We start from the raw sequence: 24302 nt of genomic DNA, 5'->3' as shown, positions 1-24302 counted from the left end.
AAGTCATGTAACCTCTCAGAGCTTCATCTGTAAAATGGGGTTAAAAATACCTTCAACAGCCTACTTCACAAGAGTTGGGAGCCTCAAAAAATAACTTCATCTGCCTGTTATCTGCCCCCAAAACAAAGATAAGTGCTGGCAGTTGCTTCTTTTCATCACTGGAGCCAAAACAAGAATGTCAAAATTTCCCACTTCTTCACAATTCTGAGCAGTAGACAAAATTACAGGCTACTAAAATTAAATGGGAAAAGTACCAACAAATGACAAGAGACAAGCTAACATCAGTCTCTTTCAGAGCTAAATTGAGGATGCCGTCTTACAGTCATCTTAGGACAAATTTCTTCATGGTCTGTTGGTCTATACCTCTTCCAGCTCCCTGGCGTCCAGAAGGATACAGCAACTTCTTGTCTTTTTGTCCACAGCAATTTCTTTGACTAAGAGTACATTTATGGAATAATGGACCAAAGGTGACGTGAAGTGATACAGCTCTCTAGACTTCTCAAGCCACAGAGGTGATGCCACAAAGCCGACAGGCTCAACACAATGGGAAGGACTCAGGTTTTAGAATCAGAAAGACCTGGTTTTCGGCTCTAATTCTGTCACTCACTGACTGGGCAAGCCAGCCTGTCAGTCTTCAGTTTTTCAACTGCTGAATTCTAATTGGTGTAATGGTTGAAAGCTCTCAACTGCTAACCAAGGGGTCAACAGTTCAAACCTCCCGGCTGCTCTGTACGAGAAAGATGTGACAGACTGCTTCTGCAGAGTTACAGCCTAGGAACCCTGTGGGACAGTTCACCTTTGCCCTCTACTGGCTCCTATGAGTTGGAATTGACTCAATAACAAACTTAAAAAAATTTTTTTTGGTTAAATGAGAAAAAATGCTATTTCACAGGATGCACTGAAAATTAAAACAGATAATTATGTACAGCACCTGGTACATAAATGGCGCTCAATATACACTAGTAGAAAACATTGGTGTACCAGCAGTAGAATTTTCACCTCCCATGAGGGAATCTCAGTCTGATTTCGGGCCAATACACCTAAGCACAGGTAACCACTAATGTGTCAGCGGAGGTTTGCGTTGCTATGGTGCCTGACAGTTTTACATTGAGCTCTTAGTTAACACAAACTAGGAATAAAAACCCAGCAATCCACTTCACAAACCAGTCAGTGAAAACCACATGGAGTACACTGTGCATGGGTCACCGTAAGTTGTGGGCCACTCAAACGCATCTGCTAACAACAACAAATAAGTAACAGCAGGACAGGCAACACACACACGGATGCATGCACACACACATGCACACAAAACAAACCTCAAGACATGCACTCCCATTCAATCAATGAGATCTATCACAACACGGTAGTGGCTCTCAGCCAGGTCACTTTGCCTTCTAGAGGACATATGGCAATGTCTGAAGACTTCCTTGGTTGCCACAACTAGTAAGTGTTACTAGCATCTGGTGGGTAGAGGCCAAGAATGCTAGATAGTCTCACACACGGAAGATGGATCCAACCTCAAATAACAAGAGTGCGAGGGTTGAGAAACCATGCCCAATAGCAAGCATTCTTTAATACCTTTTTTAGTCTTAATGTCCTCATCAGCATATGGAAATTAATTATTAGTGCTCCCTACCTCACCAGGCTATTGGAAGGATCAAGTGAAAGAGAAGCATTATTATCAGAGCTTTCATAAGTATGCAAAAATACCACTTCCTGGCAAAAACAGCATTCACATACTGGGAAGGGAGAGAGGCTAACACAGATAAAATTCTTTGTGAGGGAATGTGACCATCGAAAGTGGTCTTACCAACCACCTCTGAAAGCTTGCCTAGATCAGAGAAGTGAGCATGAAAAGGGGTGGAGTAATAGAATTTCTTAGGGAAAGAGCAAGGTGGGAGCTGGGTGGGAAAAGCACAAGCACCTCAAAGAGTTGCTGACAGAGACTAGGTGTGCACTAGACCCAGCCAAGGCGTAACTGTGACCTCAGAGAACAGAGCTAGACCACATGGTTCCAAATGCAAATTCTCTGCCTTTCTAAGGTTGGACCTACTGAATCAATCTTGCCTTCTCTATGAGACCACCAGTCAACTGCTCTTTCTTTTTTCTTGTTGTTTTAAATCATTTTATTAGGGGCTCATACAACTCTTATCACAACTCATACATACATCAATTGTGTAAAGCACATCTGTACATTCATTGCCCTCATCATTCTCAAAACATTTGCTCTCCACATAGGTCCCTGGCATCGGCTCATTTTACCCCCTCCCTCATGAACCTTTGATAATATAGAAATTATTATTTTGTCATATCTTACACTGTCGACATCTCCCTTCACCCATTATTCTGTTGTCTGTCCCCCAGGGAGGAGGTTATACATAGATCGTTGCATTCAGTTCCCCCTTTCTACCCTCCCGGTATCGCCATTCTCACCACTGGTCCTGAAGGGATCATCTGCTCTGGATTCCCTGTGTTTCCAATTCCTATCTGTACCAGTGTACATCCTCTGGATTTGTAAGGTAGAATTGGGATCATGATAGTGTGTGTGTGGGGGGGGGCATTTAGGAACTAGAGGAAAGTTGTATGTTTCATCTTTGTTACACTGCACCATGACTGGTTCTTTTCCTTCCACGGACCCTTCTGTAAGGGGATCTCCAATTCCCTACAGACGGGCTTTGGGTTCCCACTCCGCACTCCCCCTCATTCACAATGATAAGGGTTTTTGTTCTGATGATGCCTGATAGCTGATCCCTTCGATACCTCATGATCACACAGGCTGGTGTGCTTCTTCCATGTGGGTTTTGTTGCTTCTGAGCTAGATGGCCACTTGTTTACCTTCAAACCTTTAAGATCCCAGATGCTATATCTTTTGATAGCCGGGCACCCTCTGCTTTCTTCACCACATCTGCTTATGCACCCACTTTGTCTTCTGCGATTGTGTTGGGAAGGTGAGCATCATGAAATGCCAGTTTAATAGAACAAAGTATTCTTGCATTGACGGAGTACTTGAGTGGAGGCCCAATGTCCATCTGCTACCTTAATACTAAACCTATACATAAATGCACATAGATCTATTTCCCCATCATCATATATAAATATATTTATATATTACATGCCTGTATTTAGACCTCTATAAATGCTCCTTGCCTCCTAGCTCTTTCCTCTTTTTCCTTTTACTTTCCTCTTGTCCCACTCTCATGCTCAGCCTTCATTTGGATCTCAGTAATTCCTCTCGGTTACATTACCCTTGGTTACGCCCTACCAGGCCTCCTATACCCTCCTCACCACCAATTTGGATCACTTGTTGTTCCCTTGTCCCTGGGTTTGTTAACATCACTTCCTTTCCCCCTACCTCCCCCTCTCCCATGTCCCCCTGGAACTGTCGGTCCTGTTGTTTTCTCCTCCAGATTGTTCATCCAGCCTGTCTTATTTAGACAGACCTGTGGAGATAATAACATGCACAAAAACAAGACAGAGCAAAACCAAGTAACAAAATAAAACAAAATAACAACAAGCCAATGACAAGAAACAAAACAAAACACAACAACAAAAAAGAAAAGCTTGTAGTTAGTTCAAGGACTGTTTGTTGGTCTTTAGGAGTGTTTTCCGGTGGAGTCTGATGGGGCACCAAGCCCTGGCCCAAAGTCTATTTTTGGTATTCCCTGGGGATTTCGTTGCTCTGATCCCCTTGCTGTTCTGTTGCACGCCCTTAGTGTTTTGCCTTGGTGTGGTGGGATCAGAGTGGGCGGAATTCCCATACCGTGTATCCAGTGTTGTCCCCTGTAGGGCTGTGGGTCAATGAGGGCTGTCTTGTCTCATCATGGGGCCGGCTGCCACTCTTTCATATAAGTATCTCCTCAGAAACCCTGTAGACTTCCATGGTTAAGAAAGGATTATCCTCTTTCTTTTGGTGCCTTAATTTTCAAATATCTGAAACCCATTTGGTCAAGGGTTTCCAACATAAATAGGAATCACTTTAGATACTGTTCTCAACCTTGAGAACCTTAAAAATTGTTCAACTAAACTCAAGACAATTCAGTCAGAACCTCTGGAGGCAGGACCCAAGCATTGGTAATTACTAAATCTCCCCAGCCAAAGTTGAGGACCACTGCTCTTAGGCAGATGTGTGTATGTAAGTGTTTAATTTTCCTGGACTCCAACTCTAGAGATTTTGATTTAGTTAGTCTAGAGTGGGACCCAAGAATCTGTAGTTTAAACAATTCCCCAGCTGATTCTGATCATCAGCCTGGTTGAGGATAAACACTACCTTTCTGCAGTTAAACTTCCTTCTGTCTTGTAACGATTCAGTTTTGTTGCTATAGGTAAGCTTTACAGATGAAGATTTTATTTCTCCCTTCTCTTTGTGGATCATCATTTTAGGAACAGTACTTCATATACACAAAAAGGTAATACTTAAAGTAAGAGAAGGGAAATAGCAGGAGAAAATAAATGGGGGTTAAAAATGTTCAGCATGTCAAGGAAGAAAGTACAAAACCTGGTGACAGATAATGGATGGGATGAGATTGGGGACAAAAGAGATCACAGGGACGAAAACTCCAAAACCCATTAGTAAAGACCATACATCCATGGCCTCAGAGGTAAAAGATGAAGGGCCTTTCTTTGGGTAGAAAAAGATAACAGACAGCAGCATTTTGTGGTTCTGTAGCCCCCCGCAATCTCAGCCATCTTTACTCTTACTCTCCATCAATATTTCCCTTAAAGATGCCATGAGCTCAATCATACCAAGCTACTAGTTTTTAAAATATGGGACAATGACAAATCATAACCAAAAGAATATGGTTCAGAAGAAGGAACCTAGTTACATTTGCTGAATAGAGAGAGAACATTTGCTAACTTATCACATCACTCTTTATTTGCTAGGTCCTAAAGTAGCTGCACACTAAACTGCCCATGGTGTAGTTTACTAACACTAATATAAAAACAAGGTGCATGAATGACATCCAAGCAATCACAGACTCAACAGACTTTAGGGAGAATGTTGGAGCTAGTATATAACACCAGCCAGAGATGCTACTTCCTTTGTAAGAATTGAAAGTCAAGACATCTAGATTCTGTGTCAAACCCCACTCTCTTATTTGCTGTCGAACACTGCCATATAATTTCCCCCTGTAAAGCAGAAAAATATTGAGTAGTGATTGAATTTTTCCCATTGAAACATAAGTAGGAGAAAGAAAAGGCAGGAAAAATGTCCAAAAAGAAGAGAAATTTTTTTTGAGAAAGTAGGGCCTCATAGAACATCAAACTAAATTATTATTCAAATAACACAGAAAATAGACAATATAATACTATAAGAAAAGATTGTATGCATTTTAATGACAATAGAGTAGTCGTTACCTTATCATTTAGAAGTGGCTTGATCTCTGTGAGTTGAACATCCTGAAGCTCATCCATATGGACAGATGAGAGAAGAGTCTCAAGAGTATATTAGTAATTCTGAAACAGAGAAAGGGAAGTAAAGAAAAAGACTTAAGCTAGGATTTGGAAACATAATAGTCACATTACTCCCATTCATTCATTCAAATATTAGTACCTATTATGTGCCAAACACCGCTCAGAATATGAAAACAGAGACAGACTCTACAATGGCCTTCATGATCCTTGCCTCCTGGTATTCACACCCCTGTGCGCTTCTCCCATTCCTACCCACTACTTGCTTGAGTGTGAGCAGGACCTGGGACTTGCTTTTAACCAACAGAGTAAGGCAAAGATGACAGAATGCATGTTAGTACCTGGACATGACTATGTTATATAAGATTTTAATATTTGTCTTGCAGGAAGACTCTCCCCTGCTGGATTTGAAGAAGTTGGTATGTTGTGCGAGGGCCACATGGCAAGGAAGTGAGGGCAGCCTCCAGTTGACAGTCAGCAAGAAACTGGAACCTTCAGTCTGATAGGCTACAAGGAATTGAATACTACCAACAGCCACATGAGTGTAGAAGAATGCCCTTCCCCTGTTGAGCCTCAGATGAGAAGCTTTGATTAGGACCTTCATTATAGCCTTACAAAGGACCCAGCCACATCAAGCCAGACAGACAACACAGAAAATGTGAGATAATAACTGTGTGTTGTTTCAAATTGCTATGTTTGTGGTAACACTTTTGCAGTAATAGATAGTTGATACGATAATCTTTGCCCCCAGGAGTGTACATGTTAGATACTAAAGTTTCATTAGCAATAATGTTCATAGCATCAATGTACATATATTTATATGTTAAGATAGCAGATGGACTTTGGACTATTCAAGGCCTCCCTTAACACAAAACAGTTTGTTCTAATAACCTGGCACTCTTTGATACTCACCTTCCTAACATGATTGTTGAAGACAAAATGGGTACATAAGCAAATGTGATGAAAGGAACAGATGGTGTTTGGCTATCAAAAGATCTAGCATCTGGGTCTTAGCTGCTTGAAGTTAAACAAGTAGCCATCCAGCAGGGAAGCATATATGCCCACATGAAAGAAGCACACCAGCCTGTCTGATCATGAGGTATCCACGGAATCAGGTATCAAAAGATCCTAAACTAATAACTATTTCAATGTGAATGAGGGGGGTTGGAGTGGAGACTCAAAGCCCATCTGTAGACAATTGGATATCCCCCAGAGAAGAGTTACTAGATAGGGATGATTCAACCAGGGAGCAGTATAGCACCGATAAAACACACATCATTCCTCTAGTTCCTGAATGCCTCCTACTCCCCACTACCATGACCCAGTTCTAACTTAAAACTCCAGCTAGACTAGAGTACACACATTAGTACAGATTAGAGCTCTCAACACATGGAATCCAGGGCAGATAAACCCCTCAGGAATAGTAATGGGAATAGTGGTAGCATGATGGTAGGGGGATAGTAGGGGGTAAGAAAGGGGGAACTCATTACAAGGTTGGATATATAGCCCCCTCACCCCAAGGGGGATGAATAACAGAAATGTGGGCAAAGGGAGAAAATGAACAGTGTAAGATACGAAATAACAATAATAATATAAATTGATCAAGGATTCAAGAGGGTGGGAGGGTAGGTGAGGTAGGGGATAAAAAGAGGAGCTGATACCAAGGGCTCAAGTAGAAAGAACATGTTTTGAAAATGTTGTTGGCAACATATGTACAAGTGTGCTTAATACAATTGAATGATGGATTGTTATAAGATTTCTAAGAGTCCCCAATAAAATGATTAATAAAATAAAATAAAACAACCAAAAAAATAATTAAAAGTTAGAGCCTCCAATAAGATGAAAAATAATGTTTAAAAGCCACACACACAGAAAAGAATTAAAGAATGATGCTGTAGTCTAGGATGAGACCTGGAATTAGGAACGGCAATGGGAATGAAGGAGATGGACCAAGGTTAAGCAGCGAGCCTGATCTCAGGAGCAGATGAAAAACAGCCAATCTCCAAGATGGTCTCCAATGAGCACACTCATCCTTGACTCCTGATAATCATATTCTTCTGTAACCCCTCACCCAGAAGACTCAGGGATGGTCTGCATAGCCAATAGAATATGGCATAAGAAACAATATGTGATTTCTGATGCTGGGTCAAAAAAGGCATTGTAATTTCTGCTTTGGCATCTTTAGTCATTAGCTCTGGGAAAAGCCAATTATCACCTTGGAAAGACACTCAAGCTGCTTCTGGAGAGGCCACGTAGGAGCAATCAACTTGTAAGTACCATCTGGACCTTCCAGTCTTGAGTTAAGAGTTCAGATTACTGTAGCCTCAGATATATCTGACTGTAACATCATGACAGATCCTGGGCCAGAAATGCCCTACCAAATTTGCTCCCAAATCCCTGTCCCACAGGAACCATGAGAGCTAATAAATGAGCTTGTTTTGGAGTGACTTGTTATTATATTAATAGGTAATTAATACACAGAGAGACGTGGTCAGGAACTAGGAGTTCTAGAGAAGAGTGAAACTGGAAGAGGGGCTGGCAGGGTAACGAATCCTTTCTCCATCACAATGCACAGGAAGCCTTGGCAAGAGGCTGAATCCCTGGATATTGATGGGAAAGTGATTCCCACTCAGACTTCAATCTCCAAGTGTCATCTCCTATGCCTTAGACCTGAACCAATCAAGTCAAAAAAAACCCTAAGTCATTCAATAATGATTTATTAAGCACTTACTGCTACAAAGAAGACCTTTGCCTCCCAGGACCTAACTAGAGTCGAGATGACAGCTACATACGAACTACAAAAATGAAAGAAGGGTCATGGGAGTTTAAAAGAGAAGTGATTACTTTTCCCTTCCTAGAGGAGGTGATGTTTGAGCCAGACTTGAATTGCCAACCCCTTACAGTGGCAAGCAGAGAATGCGGAAAACTATAGCTAATGTTTCTCATATTGGCCTATAATATTAGTCTACTTTTCTGTTTACTCTCTGGAAATAAGATGGTTTGATTTAATTAGCCACAAGAAGAACACATGCTCCAAGCTACCTTTTAGCTAACACACCAAAACAAATCTGGCTGCCAGCTGTGATCATATTAGAAAAGACTAACAAGAACCCTTTTATCATTCCTCTAAGGGCCCAAAGGGTAATATGGGAGGGAATGTTCCTCAGACTATGGGCCCCCACGTGCCAATGCTGAGCATCCACTTAAGACACAAGACCATTGATGATATTAACCTTCCTATAGGACAGTGCTTTTCCCCCCTCAGATCCCAAACACCCTAGACATTTTATTGACCTACTGAATATCCAGAAGCTATATTTTCATTTTAAGTTGTTTATACTACTCACATTTCAAATGATGATAAGCCTGAATTTTGTATCATGATTTTCAACCATCATTTGCAATTCTTTGTCTCACACTCTCTACTTCATCCTAGGTAACTTTCAAAATATGAGCCTGGTGGCACAGATTTAAAGCACTTGGTTGCTGGCCAAAGATGGGTGATTTGAACCCACCAGCCACTCTGCAGGGGGTGGCAGTCTGTAAAAACGTACAGCCTTAGAAACACAATGGGGCAGTTCTACTCGGTCCTATAGGGAGACTAGGAGTTAAGAGTCAACATGACAGCATTGAGGTTTGGGCTTGAGACCTATTCACAGCATTTATTAATCATATTATAAACTTTGGCTACTTTCAATTCATTTGGGCTTTGCTATTTATGATGTGCTATGGAGCCCTGGTGGCAAAGTGGTTATGCATTGAGCGGCAATCCAATGGTCAGCAGTTCAAAACCACCAGCAGCTCCGAGGGAAAAAGAATGGGCTTTCTACTCCTGCAAATAGTTACTGTCTGAGAAACCCACAGGGAGCTGCCATGAGTCAGCACTGACTCAATGGAAGTGTTTATTTATCAGTTAAGGAGCCTTGGTGGCACTTTAGGTTAGGCACTGGGTTCCAAAACCAAACTCACTGTCATCAGGTCGATACCAACTCATAGTGACCCTGCAGGACAGGGTAGAACTGCTGCTGTGAGTTTCCAAGACTGTAACTCTTTACGGGAATGGACATGGAAAGCCATGTCTTTCTCAGAGGAGCAACTGGTGATTTTGAACTGCTGACCTTGCAGTTAGCAGTCCAAAGTTAGACTACTATGATACCAGGGTTCCTCCATGCTAACCCCCAAATAAGCTGTTTAAACCTACCAACCATTTATTTTTTTATATAAATAAGGCCATACAATGCCTGTCCTTTGTGATTAGCTTATTTCACTTAGCAAAATGTCTTTAGACTTCATCCATCCTGTATCATGTATGAAGACTTTATTTCTTCTATTGGCTGAATAGTATTCTGTTGTATGTATGTATTTTATTGTTTATTTGTTCTTCTATTGATGAACATTTGGGTTGTGTCTATCTATTGATTTTCATCTCTTTGATGGCGAATGACCTGAGCATTTGCTCATATGTTTGATTAAAATGGTAATTTTAAAGACTGTTTTCCCCTATTTATTATAAAAACAGAATGTGCTTCCTTGGAATCCCTAAGTAGTACAGATGATTAATGTGTTTGTCTGCTCATTATTCAAGTCTTCCTGGAGGTACTCAGAAGGAAGGCCTGTTGTTCTACTTCCAGAAAGGGGAAAAAAAAAATCAGTGGTCTCTTTGGCAGCACATATACTAAAAAAAATTTTTTTTTAAATCAACCATTGAAAACTATGGAGCACAGTTCTATTTTAACATGTATGTGATCGCCATGAGTAAGAACTGATTCAACAGCAATTGGTGATGTGTTCACACTAGAAAAATTGGAAATCTCAGAATAATGATTTTTTTCTTTATAGCCCCATCCAAAGTTAACCACTGTTAACATTTTAATCTATTTCCGTTTGTTTTTTTTTTTCCAAAGAAAATTATTTCCTCAGTGCGTTGCACAATTGATGTATGTATGGATTGTGATAAGAGTTGTATGAGTCCCTAATAAAATGTTTTTAAAAATAGTAAAAAAAAAAAAAAAAGAAGAAAATTATTTCCTCAAATTATCCTTCCAATCCACCTTCTCTATTCCCTATTTCAATTCACTCACTAGACAGAAGGGCACTTCAAGAAGCTAATTATTCAAATAATACTACATGTGGCCTGTCAAAGAGCCTCAGGGACCAGAGGAAAGCCTTAGGTGACGTTAGGTCCAAAGTGACTGGCATTCACCTAGTGTTCCCTGCATGTTTAAAATTATGAAGAAAATGGCAATGCTTGTGCCAGGACAAACAAGGATACAAATTAAATCAGAAGGCCGTCCTTATCAGCTGAGACCAATGCAGACTCGAAGCAAGAACGCTGTGTAAGGCAGCAGTGAGCTATTCCAGTGTGACTTAAGAATTGGCAACAAGACAGTTGGTATTCACCTTCCACATATTAGGGGACCCAACTCTTCCTTCTGGAAACTCGGTTTTTGCTCAGTTCTCACTGTCCCTAGCCTTTGCCAAAGAGCAGTTGTATAACACCTATAAGAACAGTATGGTCACATGGTGGGAAATTCCATCTGCAGATCTCTCAGCTGCACAGAATGGCTGCCCCGTGGGAAGCTAAGGCCTGCAGCTCCCTCATCTGCATAAATCATATGGCTACCAAATCCTGTTCTGGTACTAAAGAGTCATTAATATTTTCAAGAGAATGGCATCTATTTTATAACCCCGAGTAGGCAATACAATGTTTAGCCTCTTCATAATCTTAGAAAAGGAGGAGGAACTGACAAGTAAAAGCTAGACATCCTCAAACTGAGGAAGTGAGCCATATACCAAATAGCTAGAAAGGGACCAGAATTATAATCTAATCACTTTGTTTAATCCTTGTGATTATTCTTTTAAGTAGGTAGCTTCATTTTTAAAAAATAATTTTAGACATGAAAAAACATGCTCAGTGAATTTAAGATTCTTACCCAAAATTACACATCAAAAAATAGTTTTTATGGTATTTTTTTTTTGTATATGAAGCCCAGGATTGACGAACCTATAGGGACAGCAAGTAGAATAAGGGTTCTGGGGGGAGGGCAGCACGGTGGGGGTGGGAGGATAAAAGGGAGACAATGTTAAGGATTTCACATAGAAAAACAATGTCTGTACTGGCCATGAACCATACATCATCTCCTTTTGTACACTTGAGAAGAGCCAATGTGAAGGAAGATACCCCACATTGCCTGGGGTTACTCCTTCAAGAGTGGGGACTTGGGAGATGTCCATCCACTTGAGTCTATACAACAAAACAAAGGCTGAGGAAAATCAATGGTCCTCCTTCTCCTCTCCCCCTCCAGAATGGAAGCAGCAGCTTTTCAAGCTATGGAGGGCAGTGGGAGCCCCAAACTCATCTGCAGAGTATCTTGTCAGACTGAGCTGCTGGCAGATCCCCTCTAGCCAAAGGCAAGAGTTTCAAAAAGTCTTACTATCAGGCAGAGACCACTGTAATCTTGATTGTGCTGGATCAAACTCAATACTTGGCCAGTTGACTTCCCTAAAGACCCAACCTGAATTTGTTCTGGTGCAAGTATCTCTTACTTGTTTCATGACAGAAAATTCTTGCTTGGCTTTTTAAATATTGATGGGGAGTCTTCTCTTTCTTACTCATTTGTATTTTTGTCTTTATATTATTATTTTATTCTTACCACCTTATTTTGATTTTGTTTTGTATTGTTTCTTTTTTTTTGGAGTTTTGTATTGTTTCTGTTGGGTTTCCCAGAAACCCAGGAGGAGTGGATGCATAGTGATAATAATACAAGGGTTTATGGGAGATGTGGGGGTGAAGAATGGGTAATAGGGAGGGAAAGGGGATTTGGGGAGTTATTAATAAAGGTGGGAGGTGGGAGGGAACCCTAGAACTGATTGTGATTGCACAACTTATTTTAAAGGCGATTTAACCATGGGGAAGGGAATTTTCTAAAATTGATGTGGTAATGATTATACAATTTTCCTTGATATGATTGAACAATTGAACTATTGGATTGTACTATATGTAAATTATGTGCCAATAAAACTGTTGGGGAAAAAAGGAAAAGAATGTCTGGAAATCGTGATAGCAATTGTACAATTCTAGTTGATGTGATTGAACTATGTAACGATAATATGTATTAAATCCCAATTAAAAATTTGAAAAATAAGTCAATAATTTAAACATCTGCTTTATGGCTTTTTAGCCTTTTGGCTAAGATCAAGTGTAGTAAAAACCTTTACTTTTCCCACTACATCATTATGTCTGCACCAAGCCCCATCTACTGGTTGAGGGCTCTAGGCAAGTTCCTTTGTATCACACTGTGGTACCCATCTCCTTGAGGTAGAGAGAAGGCTAGACCAATGCTATACCATCCGTGACTCATACATCTTAGAATGATGATTTGAGTCATTACACCAGGGTAAGATTTCTCACAATCTCATTAGTTAGCTAAGGGTCAAGGAAGCCTGGTGATGTGCTGATTACGAGTTACGCTGATAACTGCAAGGTCAGTGGTTTGAAATCACCAGCTATTCCAAGGGAGAACGATGTGGGTTTCTGCTCCTGGAAAGAGTTACAGTCCTGGAAACTCAGAGGCAGTTCTAACCTGTCCTATATGGTCACTATGAGTCAGCATCAACTGGATGGCACTGAGCTTGGTCTGGTATCATTATACTGGCTGCAACCCCCTCAATTTAATAGAACTCTTCCCTTTTCCTCCATCACTTGCCCTTTACATTTGACCTTCCTTACTGCTCCTTCTACTTTTTAGGCAAACATTGACCTTTTGATCTCACATGATTGATTACATTGAGTATGCATTGCATTGGGCAAATCTGTTGCACAAGACCTTTTTAGAAAGTTGAAAAGCCAGGGTGTCACTTTGAGAACTAAGTATTTCCAATCATTGCTTCATATACATGTGAAAGCTGTACATGAATAATAAAGACAAAAGAAAAAATGCATTTGAATTATGCTGCTGGTGAAGAATACTTATATGCACCATAGACTGCCAATGAAAAACAAACAAATCTGTCTTGGAAGAAGTACAGCTAGAATGGCTCCTTAGAAACAAGGGTGGTGAGGCTTTGAACATGCTATCAAGAGAGACCAGTCCCTGGAAAAGAGTATCATGTTTGGTAAAATAGAGGCGCAGAGAAAAGGAGGACAACCCTTGACAAGAAGGGTTGACCCAATGGCTGAAACAATCGGCTCAAACAAATTAACAATTGTGAAGATGCACAGGACCAGGGAGTGTTCTGTTGTTGTACACAGGTTTTTAAGTGTTGGAACCAACTCAACCACATATAACAACAACACTGTTTAGTTGAAAGTTGACCTCTGGATGCTGGTTCAGATCCAGGTTTGAAGGGTGTCTAGGGTGTCTCTACTAGGTTCTATCAGACCAGTCATTCTGATCTTTAAGTTTCAGAATTTTATATATATATATATATATATATATATATATATATATATATATATATATATATATACAGACTTAGGTAAAGGCTTACAGAGCTGATGCGTTTTATATTCAACAAATCAGACATTCTGATTTAACCCACCCATTGCAACCACCTCAGTCTACTATTATCCCTCTTACCCATTCCTCCTCCTTTCTTAATCCTTTGAACCCTGTCCTTAGGTCAGCAGTTCTCAACCTGTGGTTCGCAACCCCTTTGGGGGTCAAACAACCCTTTCATGGTGGTTGCCCAATTCACAACAGTAGCAAAATTACAGTTACGAAGTAGAAAATAATTTTATAGTTGGGGGGTCACCACAACATGAGGAACTGTATTAAAGGGTTGCGGCATTAGGAAGGTTGAGAACCACTGCCGAGGTAAATGCTGTCCCTTTGATCTTAATGGTTAATTATTCTAACACAGTGGTGAGTCCACTTCAAGACCTGAAGAGTAAGAGGTATAGTTTTGGGGGTTCCACTAGTTGCTATCAAGTCAGTAAGTCTGGTCTCTTTTTTATAATTTTGAGTTCTATTTCATAGTTTTCTCCCATTCTATCCAGGACTCTCTTTTCTTTCTTTTTAAAATTAGTTTGCTTATTTTTAACAGTTTCAGCAACATACAATTCATGTATTTCATACAGTTCAGTCACACTGTGCAACCACCGTGGGTAAAGGGAGACATAGGTCAGTGTAAGACATGAGAAAGTAGTAATAATTTATAAATTATCAAGGGTTCATGAGGGAATGAGAGTGGGTAAGGGGGGGGGGGAAATGAGGAGCTGATGCCAGGGGCTCAAGTAGAAAGAAATAAGGATGACAAGGTGTTACATTTTGATATACCCAGGACTTCCTAATGTGATACTCTACTAGCTGTGTACCACTTAGTTCTTTGGTCTTAGGGTCCTGAAGATTAATATTTGCTGATCTATTAGTCCACTCCACTAATTATGTCCATGTGTTTTGGGATTTCTGTCACTCTTCTCTCTTCTAGATTGGGTCCAGAGAATACATGGCTGCTCGTGAAATTTTAAAAACCCAGTTGCTGCTCACTAAATTAGGATGAAAAACTTTGTCTTTTAAAACAACTTTGTCTTTTTAAACTACACTATGCCAATTGACCTTGGTGTCCCCCAACATGTGGTCCTGATTCCCCAGGCCCAGCAACTCGTTTCCTCAAGATGTTTGCTTATGTCTATGAAATGTTTATAACTTTGTTCTTTGTATGCTCCAACACATTTGTGATTGTCTTTGCAGCAAGAGGAAATAAATGAAAAAACTCACTGCCATCGAGACAATGCCAGCTCATAGTGACCTTGTAGAACAGGATAGAACTACCCCCTGGGAGTTTCTGAAACTAACTCTTTACAAGAGTAGAAAAAGCCTTCTTACCATGGAGCTGGCTGGTGGTTTGAGCTGCTGACATTGCAGATGGCAGCCTATCACGTAACCACTACGACCGAGGCTCCTCAAAAAGGTAAGAGTGCATATGTAAATATCCTCTGTCACTCCTATTTTTAAGTATACTTCCACTCTACCTCTCCCACTGTTTAGCCTGCATGTCTACCCTAGCATCTATTCAAAGGTCTCCATTTTGTAGGGTAGTGTCGATTACAGTATTTACCTGTTACCTTTAACTCTTTTTTTTTTTTGGTTATGAAACTCTTACTTTATTTTTTTAACATTTTATTAGAGACTCATACAACTCTTATCATAATCCATATATATACATACATCAATTGTATAAAGCACATCTGTACATTCTTTGCCCTCATCATTTTCAAAGCATTTGCTCTCCACTTAAGGCCTTTGCGTCAAGTCCTCCTTTTTCCCCTCCCTCCCCGCTCCCCTTCCCTCATGAGCCCTTGATAAGTTATAAATTATTATTTTGTCATATCTTGCTCTATCCGGCATCTCCCCTCACCCCCTCCTCTGTTGTCCGTCCCACAGGGAGGAGGTCACATGTAGATCCCTGTAATCGGTTCCCCCTTTCAAACCCACTCACCTTCTACCCTCCCAGTATCACCCCTCACACCCCTGGTCCTGAAGGGATCATCCACCCTGGATTCCCTGTGCCTCCAGCTCCTCCTATCTGCACCAGTGTACAACCTCTGCTCTATCCAGACTTGCAAGGTAGAATTCGGATCATGGTAGTGGGGGGGAGGAAGCATTCAGGAACTGTGTTCTTCATCAGTGCTACGTCGCACTCTGACTGACTCATCTCCTCCTCTAGACCCCTCTGGGAGGGGATCTCCAGTGGCCGACAAATGGGCTGTGGGTCTCCACTCTGCACTTCCCCATTCATTCACTGTGGTAAGGTTTTTTTTTTTTACCCTTAACTCTTGCAGACCTCCTAGGGTCTTCATTTATTGCTTTCCCCTCACTAGTTAAAACTTATGTTCTCTCTAGTTCATTATTTCCCCACCCATTTCCATCCCTGTTATCCACCAAAAAATGTTCTGTCAGTGTGAAAACCTCTTCTTGACAAGATCTTTATGATTTTCCTCTTTTATTTGAATAAGGCTTATTGATTTTCTTTGAGGCCATCCTATAATTTATTAATTTTTTCTTCAGTTTCAAAACACTCTGCTCTTTTTTTTAAGATCATTTTATTGGGGTCTCTTACAGCTCTTACAATAATCCATACATCAATTGTATCAAGCATATTTGTACATATGTGCCATCATTTTCTAAACATTTGCTTTCTATTTTGAGTCCATGGTATCAACTTTTTCCCCTTCCTCCTCATACTTCCCACCCTCTGACCCCTTTATAAATAGTAAATTATAATTATTTCCATATCTTATACCGACTACTGTCTCCCTTCACCCATGTTTCTGATGTTCGTCCCCCTCAGGGGCGGGCTGAGGGTTAAGTGTAGATCATTGAAATTGGTTCCCCTTTCTCTCTGTTCTATCTTGAAATCCACTTGACTTCCTCTCCATCTGAAAGTTCTGTATTATCTGTATTTACATTGTAATGTTCTTTGTTACAAATTGTTATCTCGACTCCTTATTTTCAAGTCTTGTAGGTTTGTTCAATTTTGGATACATCTATATCTGGGTTGACTTCTGGGAGGTGTCATGTATGTTAAAGCTCAGGCTGTTAGCCACTGTTGCTCATTCTCTGTCTAAAGAATTCCCCTTAACCGCGGCAGCTGGGCCAGGGGGTGTGCCGGTGCACATAGGTGGTGCTGATGTGCCCGCAGGAGGGCATGGAGGCCATCCCCAACCACTTCAACCAGCAGCTGGATGCCTAGCACCGCCCACACCCGCCACCCGCCTGATGTGTATGAGCTTAATAAAACTGGAAAAATCAAAAGAAAGAAAGAACTCCCCTTAGTATTTCTTATAAGACTAGTCTGGTTTCTACAAATTCATTTCATTTTAGTTTCATCCACATTTAAGGGACAATTTTGCAGGGTATATGATATTTGGTTGACTTCTCTCCCCACACCACAGAGTTTTATATAGATCATCATCCCATTGCCTTCTTGCCTGCCTGCATTCTGGTTCTCTTTTGTAACTTTTTAATTTTCCAAAGCTGCTCTCAGGAGTCTTCCCTTATTTGTGGTTTTAGGGAAAAAAAATTGGGGATGGGGGTCTATTTGATTCAGTTTCTTGAATGTATATTTTATTTCCTCTATCATAGTGCTAGGGAAGTTTTCTTCCAACAACACTTCAATAATTTGCTTTTTGTTGTTTCTTATTCTTTCTCTTGATGTCACCTCACATAATCCTTAGGTTTTATTTGAACTTTTAAAAATTGTTCATTGTTCCTCTAGCAGATTAGTATTGAGTGATTTGCCTCCAAGCTCACTAATTTGGCCTTCCAGTGAGTCAATTCTGCTGCTTTGCTCTTTCAATGCATTATCTATTTCTGAAACCTTAGTATACATCTTCTGTATTTCTATTTGCTGTTTTTGTATGGTTTATTTTCTTTTTGGAAATAGGATGGCTGAAGGTAAACACGTGGCTCTCTAGCTTAGAAGCAAAAAAGCCCACAAGGAAAAAGCAAACCAGCCTATGCAATCACGAAGTGTCGAAGGGATCAGGTATCAGGTATCATCAGAACAAAAAATCATAGTGAATGAAGCAGGGAATGCGGAGTGGCGACCCAAAGCCCATTTGTAGGCCACTGGACATCCCCTTACAGAAGGCTCTCGGGGAGGAGACGAGCCAGTCAAGGTGTGATGTAGCAACGATGAAAATATACAACTTTCCTCTAGTTCCTAAATGCTTCCTCCTACCCCACTATCACGATCCCAATTCTACCTTACAAATCTGACTAGACCAGAGGATATACACTCATACAGCTAGGAACTGGAAACAGGGAATCCAGGGCAGATGATCCCTTCAGGACCAGTGGTGTGAGTGGCAATACTGGGAGGATGGAGGGAGGGTGGGTTGGAAAGGGGGAACCTATTACAAGGATCTACATGTGACTACCTCCCTGGGGGACGGACAACAAAAAAGTGGGTGAAGGGAGACATCGGACAGGGCAAGATATGACAAAATAAAAATTTATAAATTAACAAGGGTTAGTAAGGGATGGGGGAAAGGGGAAGGAGGGGGAAAATGAGGAGCTGATACCAGGGGCTTAAGTAGAGAGCAAATGTTTTGAGAATGATGAGGCCAATGAACGTACAAATGTGCTTTACACGATTGATGTATGTATGGATTGTGATAAGAGTCGTATGTACCCCTAATAAAACAATTAAAAGAATTTTTTAAAAATTGGGTGGCTGGAAGACTGAGTTCTTTATTACTGACAAAGAAAAAGGTTAAAGAGAGTGGAGTGGCAGAAAGGTAGCTGGCTCAATTGGTGATGATGAGTCTGTTCAAGCCCCAATTCTTCATAGTTTCCACTGGGCAGGCTGTGGTAAAACAGGAGGATCTTTCAGGCCTTGAGCTCTGAGCAGTGGATCTCAACATTCTCCTTGACATTCTAGCCCTTCATCCTCCTCCACATCATCAAAGTTGACTCCATCAAAATTGTCCTTATTATCTGACATCATGCCTGCTCTGTGCCTGTTTTTGTATGATTTCTATTAATTCATTTTTTTCAGTTTGTTCTTGTAATATATATATATTTAATACTTTTATTGGAGGCTCTTACATCTCTTATCACAATCCATACATTCATCCAGTGTGTCAAGCACATTTGTACATATGCTGCCATCATCATTTTCATCTTGTAATGTTTTTATGGATTCTTCTAATTTTTTTCCCTGTTTTCCTTAATTTCATCTAAAGTTTTATTGACCTTTCTCTTGGCACACTGAAGGAGTCTAAATATCATTATTTTGAATTCTTTATCAGGTACTACCAATTCTTTTCTCCCTGAGAAAGAGCTTTGTGTTCTGTGTATTGGTCATTTGTTTGAGCTACTGTTTTGTTTCTTCATATGAACTGAAATTGTTGTCTCTGTTACACTGTGGTGTCACTGTATCTGTATTTAATTTATGTATGCATGTTGCTAAGAGCTTAGCCTCTTAACACCTGGCCTCTTGTGGTTATAATGAAAAATAAGAGTGAGTGAGTACTCTTATTTGCTGTTTGTATAGCACAGTTGGTCAGTTTTAGCTGGCATTTTCAGCTATCAATCAATAATTTACAGGAGTCCTGGTGGCATACTGGTTACATATTAGACTGCTAAACTGCAAAGGCAATAATTCGAAACCACCAGCTGCTCCATGGGAGAGAGATTGGGCTTTCTATTTCCATAAAGAGTTACAGTCTCATATACTTACAAAGGCAGGTCTACTTTGTCCTATAGGATCGCTATGAGTTGTAACCCACTACACTACCCAGTGCTCTTTCCCCTAGTCAGAATGTAATTCATAACTCTATTCTTTCTCTGAAGCCCAGGATTTCAGGATTATCATGTTATCTGTTTCAGTAGATCTCTGGCCCTTTTTATTTTATTATTTTAGGTCTCGGCATTTTTATTGTAGAGGGTCTGTGTAGGATGTCTGTCTAATTTACCACCTTACTGGACATCGTTATGTTTTTTATTTTTAATCCTCTGTGCCCAGGACTTTCTTTTGTGCTCCTGATCAGTGTTTGGTAGTGGTAGCTGAGTATCATCTATTTCTTCTGGTCTTCAGGTAGTAAAGGCTGAGGTTTGAGTGGTCTATTAGTTTGGGGGACTAATTGTTTCCTTGAGTCTTTGTTTTTCTTCACTCTTGTTTTCTCCAGACAAGGAAAATCCAACAGTTGCATCTTAGATGTCAGGGCTTTAAAAACTCCAGTTACTACTCAGGTAGAATGTAGAACATTGTCTTTGTGGACTATATTATGCTAATTGTCCTAGTTGTTCCTTGCCCATAGAACCCCATGGCTGGAATTTTTATGTAAGCAGCTCAATCAGGTAACCAGGTCTTTCTCCTGCAGAGCTGCTGGGTGGATGCAAACCACCATCCTTATGATTAGCTGCTGAGTGACTAACCATTTGCACCTCCAAGGGTCCTTGAGGATTCATTCTCAAAATTCACTGCCATTGACTCAATGCCAACAGACAACCTTAATTTTATCCTGAATATTCTACAAAGGATTTCAGTAAGCTAGGTAGAATTTTAAAAGATTCAACAGAACAGGTAAGCTAGGAGGATAATATATTAGAGAATGAGAACAACTTAGTAGGTCACTATAGAAACCTAACTGAAAGATGATAACAATACAGTCAGGTTATAGGGATTACATATGTATAAATAATATGGTATAAGGTGAGTAAAATCTTCAGAATTTGCTAACACTTCTGGTTAGAGACATAAACATAAAATAGTATTGGCACAATTAACAAAAATAGGAGTGCTGAGGAATAATACAAACCACTTCTAAGGGTGCATAAGCAAATGTGGTGAAGAAAGCTGATGTGCCAGGTTATCAAAAGATATCGTGTCTGGGGTCTTAAAAGCTTGGAGGTAAACAAGTGGCCATCTAGCACAGAAGCAACAAAGCCCACATGGAAGAAGCACACCAGCCTGCGTGATAACAACGTGCAGAAAGGATCAGTTATCAGGCATCAAAGAACAAAAAAATCATATCATTGTGAATGAGGGGGAGTGCGAAGTGGACACCCAAAGCCCATCTGTAGTCATCTGTAGGCAACTGACATCCCCTTACGGAAAGGTCGCAAGGAGGAGACATGCCAGTCAGGGAGCAGTGTAGCAATGCTGAAACATACAACTTTCCTCTAGTTCCTAAATGCTTCCCTCCCCCCACCCACCCACTATAATGATCCCAATTCTACCTTGCAAATCTGGCTAGACCAGAGGATGTACACTGGTACAGATTTGCACTGGAAACACAGTGAATCCAGGGAGGATGATCCCTTCAGGACCAGTGGTGAGAGTGGCGATATAGGGAGGGTGAAGGAAGGGTAGAGTAGAAAGGGGAAACATATTATAAGGATCTACATATAACCTCCTCTCTGGGGGAATGACAACACAAAAGTGGGTGAAGGGAGACGTCAAGACAGGGTAAGCTATGACAAAATAATAATTTATAAATTATCAAGGGTTCATGAGGGAAGGGGTAAGGGGGAAGGAGGGGAAAAATGAGGAGCTGATGCCAGGGGCTTAAGTGGAGAACAAATGTTTTGAGAATGATGAGGGCAATGGATGTACAAATGTGCTTTACACAATTGATGTATGTAAGGACTGTGTTAAGAGTTGTATGAGCTCCTAATAAAGTGATTGGGGGAAAGAAAGCACCACTTCTGAGTAAGTGGAAATTTTGTTAGTCAGGAAGACTTGAGCACAGGTATGAGTGAAGGTTAATGAGGTAAATTTATAGGCTATTCCCAAAGTAAAGACAGGAGGAGGCCATGGGCTCTCTGAAGGACAACTCAGTAAAACAGAGAAATAGATGTTCAGAGATAAAAAGGAAAAGCGAAAGTACAATGTCAAAGAAGTCAAAAGACAGATTTATTCAGAATGGGAGGAAAGCTGTCAAATGCTAAAGAGGGAAGAAGGAGGAAGGACTAAGAAGGTCCATTATCTTTTGACAGTGAAAGCAAATGGTTTTAAAATCTAGAAAAAATGAGGTTCCGTTCTTTGTGCTGAAAAACCAGTGACTATTACCTTTCAGAAACAGAGAAATTAGTGAATTAAAGTATAAGCTAAACTGCTAGGATCACTAGAGGGACATCATCATGTCTTGATATACCAAGAGTTAATACTAGATGGCCTTTAAGTCTCATAAAGACCAGTGGTTTTTAATTTGTACACCAAAACTCTGAAACATCTAACAGTATAGGGGTTTTCGTGGATATGGTGGGGAGGCCCCAGGCCTCTGTAGAATACAGTTTAAAGTTCAATCATAAACTACAACTCTTTGTTTACTCTGGAGTTGCCGGATGGTACAAATGGTTAATACTTAACCTGCTTGGCTGCTAAGAGAAAGATGTGGAGTTCAAGTCTACTCAGAGGAACTTTAGAGGAACGGCTTGGCAATCCATTACAAAAAAGAATCCACTGAAAGCTCTATAAAACATTGTTCTACTCTGACACATGAGGCTGCCATGAGTTGGACTGACTTAAAGGCAAAATTTTTTGTTTGTGTTCACTTGGAAAAAAAAACTGGATTCTCAGAGAGGCACAGATTCTTCCAGTCGTAAATAGAGCTCATCAACACATCAGATGTGAACTCTAGACCAAGCAGGGCCCCAAGATAGTTTAATGACACCGTACAAAGCACTTTTCCCTTTCTAGACCTGTTGTCCCATCTGTCAAGGTAGGAGTTGATCTTTTGAGTCCCTGTGAAGGCTGAGATTCTGTGACCCGTAAGTTCCCTTTGTACTCAGTGCTTTACATTCCTTCTCAAGGTTAGCACTCCCCAATCTCTTCATATGGCTCTTCCTACTACAACCCTAAGAGGTTACCCAATCATCAATCTGTGAGGCTCAACAACTTGCTGAAATTCACACAGCTTATTGCCAGAAGAGTGTACTTGGACTGACCGAGTGTACTTGGCATTGGAGTCTTGCTTTTATCTCACCCTGCAATGTGTCCACTCAGTCAGAGAAAGTGCACTGAAATTTCCAGTGATTAAAAATATTGGTTGTTCTTTACACAGTACAAAATATTATACATAAAGGCTTTCTAATTTATAAGCTATTTTGTTTTTAATTTATACAACAATAAAAGTAATTTGTGTGTATATGTGCCTTTGTCAGACATTGCCAGCATGTACTAGCACCAGGCTACTGCTTGTATTCTACAGAAAGAATCGATCACTTCTGGTTTTGACAAAATTGCAACAGGCTTCTTGACAACCAAGACAGACTGAAGGCCTCAGGCTAAGGTGGCACATTATGAAAAACAAAAAGAAGGGGTCAGTTGGAGCTGGTGCTAAAGCATTGTGGCTGAAAAGGTTCAGGAAGTGGCCAGGGACAAGCTGAGAAGGTAGGTGGTGGTGCTTCTGGAGCAGGGAGACTAATATCCCTTTTTATCTATGACGACTGGATGAATTTGTAGACGTGTAGAATGAACGGCAACATTACTGTGATGTCGCCTTTAAAGCACCCTACTGCAAACCACAAGGGTCAGCAGCTCAAACCCCCTAGTTAGCTGTTCTTCAGGAAAAGGATGTCACAGTGTGCTTCCATAAAGATTTAGTCTTGGAAACCCTATGGGAAGTTCTACTTTGTCCTACAGAGTCACAGTGAATTGAAATCAACTTGAATGCAATGGGTTCAGTTTGGTATTAAGTTGTTAACAAGACAGCACAGATTTGAGATTGTGGTTCATCTTCACTAATTCAATTGAGTAGGGATACAAGGTCTAAATATAAATCATTATAGCTTAAGGCAGTATATATATGAATTTTTGAGCTGAACAAACTCTAAGGCAGAATTTCTTAACCTTGTCAGTACAAGCATTTTGGATCAGATAATTCTTTGTTGTAAAAGGTTGCCTTGTACACTATAGTGTACTTAGTGGCCTCCTTGGCCTCTACCTACTAGATAGCAGTACCTTCTCCCCACAACATGACAACCAAAATGTCTCTGGATGTTTTCAAATGTTCCCTGGGGAGCAAAAGTGGCCCAAATTGAGAGCGAGTACAGAAATTTACGGTAAGCGTCATCCAGCCAATGCAGGTTGTGAGTGCTGAGAAAAAGTACCACAGAAGAGGTGTAACTTCAACTATGCCTGTACGAATAGAGAAAATGTGTGTAGGTGGGGATGGGAGAAAAATAAGAGGAAGAGTTTCGGGAAAGGAGACTAACTGAAAAGATGAAAAGTAAATACAAATCCATTATTGCTGAGATGATTTCAAAGCACAGAAACCCTATGCAGGAAGGAAGAACTTTGCATTTCCCAAACTGTAAATCTTTTTTTTTTTTAACAATTTATTAGGGGCTCATACAACTCTTATCACAATCCATACATATACATACATACATCAATTGTATAAAGCACATCTGTACATTCTTTGCCCTAATCATTTTAAA

At 40.4% G+C, this 24302-nt stretch overlaps 1 protein-coding gene across 3 annotated transcripts in view; it reads right to left on the bottom strand.

The window, feature by feature from the left end:
- Nucleotides 1–24302, bottom strand: part of NDRG3 (NDRG family member 3) — a 98508-nt gene that overhangs the window by 64844 nt on the left and 9362 nt on the right. For 2 of the 3 annotated variants that reach the window (XM_075563668.1, XM_075563669.1), the window contains exon 2: nucleotides 5356–5454. The exons of the other annotated variant lie outside the window; for it this stretch is intronic. In XM_075563668.1, coding sequence (XP_075419783.1) covers nucleotides 5356–5412 — 57 coding nt within the window. In that variant the 5' untranslated portion in view covers nucleotides 5413–5454. The remainder of the gene's footprint in view (nucleotides 1–5355; nucleotides 5455–24302) is intronic. 3 annotated transcript variants of the gene reach the window in all.

Source organism: Tenrec ecaudatus, chromosome 12 (genome assembly GCF_050624435.1).
Source record: "Tenrec ecaudatus isolate mTenEca1 chromosome 12, mTenEca1.hap1, whole genome shotgun sequence".
Lineage (NCBI taxonomy): Eukaryota > Metazoa > Chordata > Mammalia > Afrosoricida > Tenrecidae > Tenrec > Tenrec ecaudatus.
Note: the sequence above shows the minus strand (reverse complement) of the source record. Positions and strands in the feature narration are given on the sequence as shown.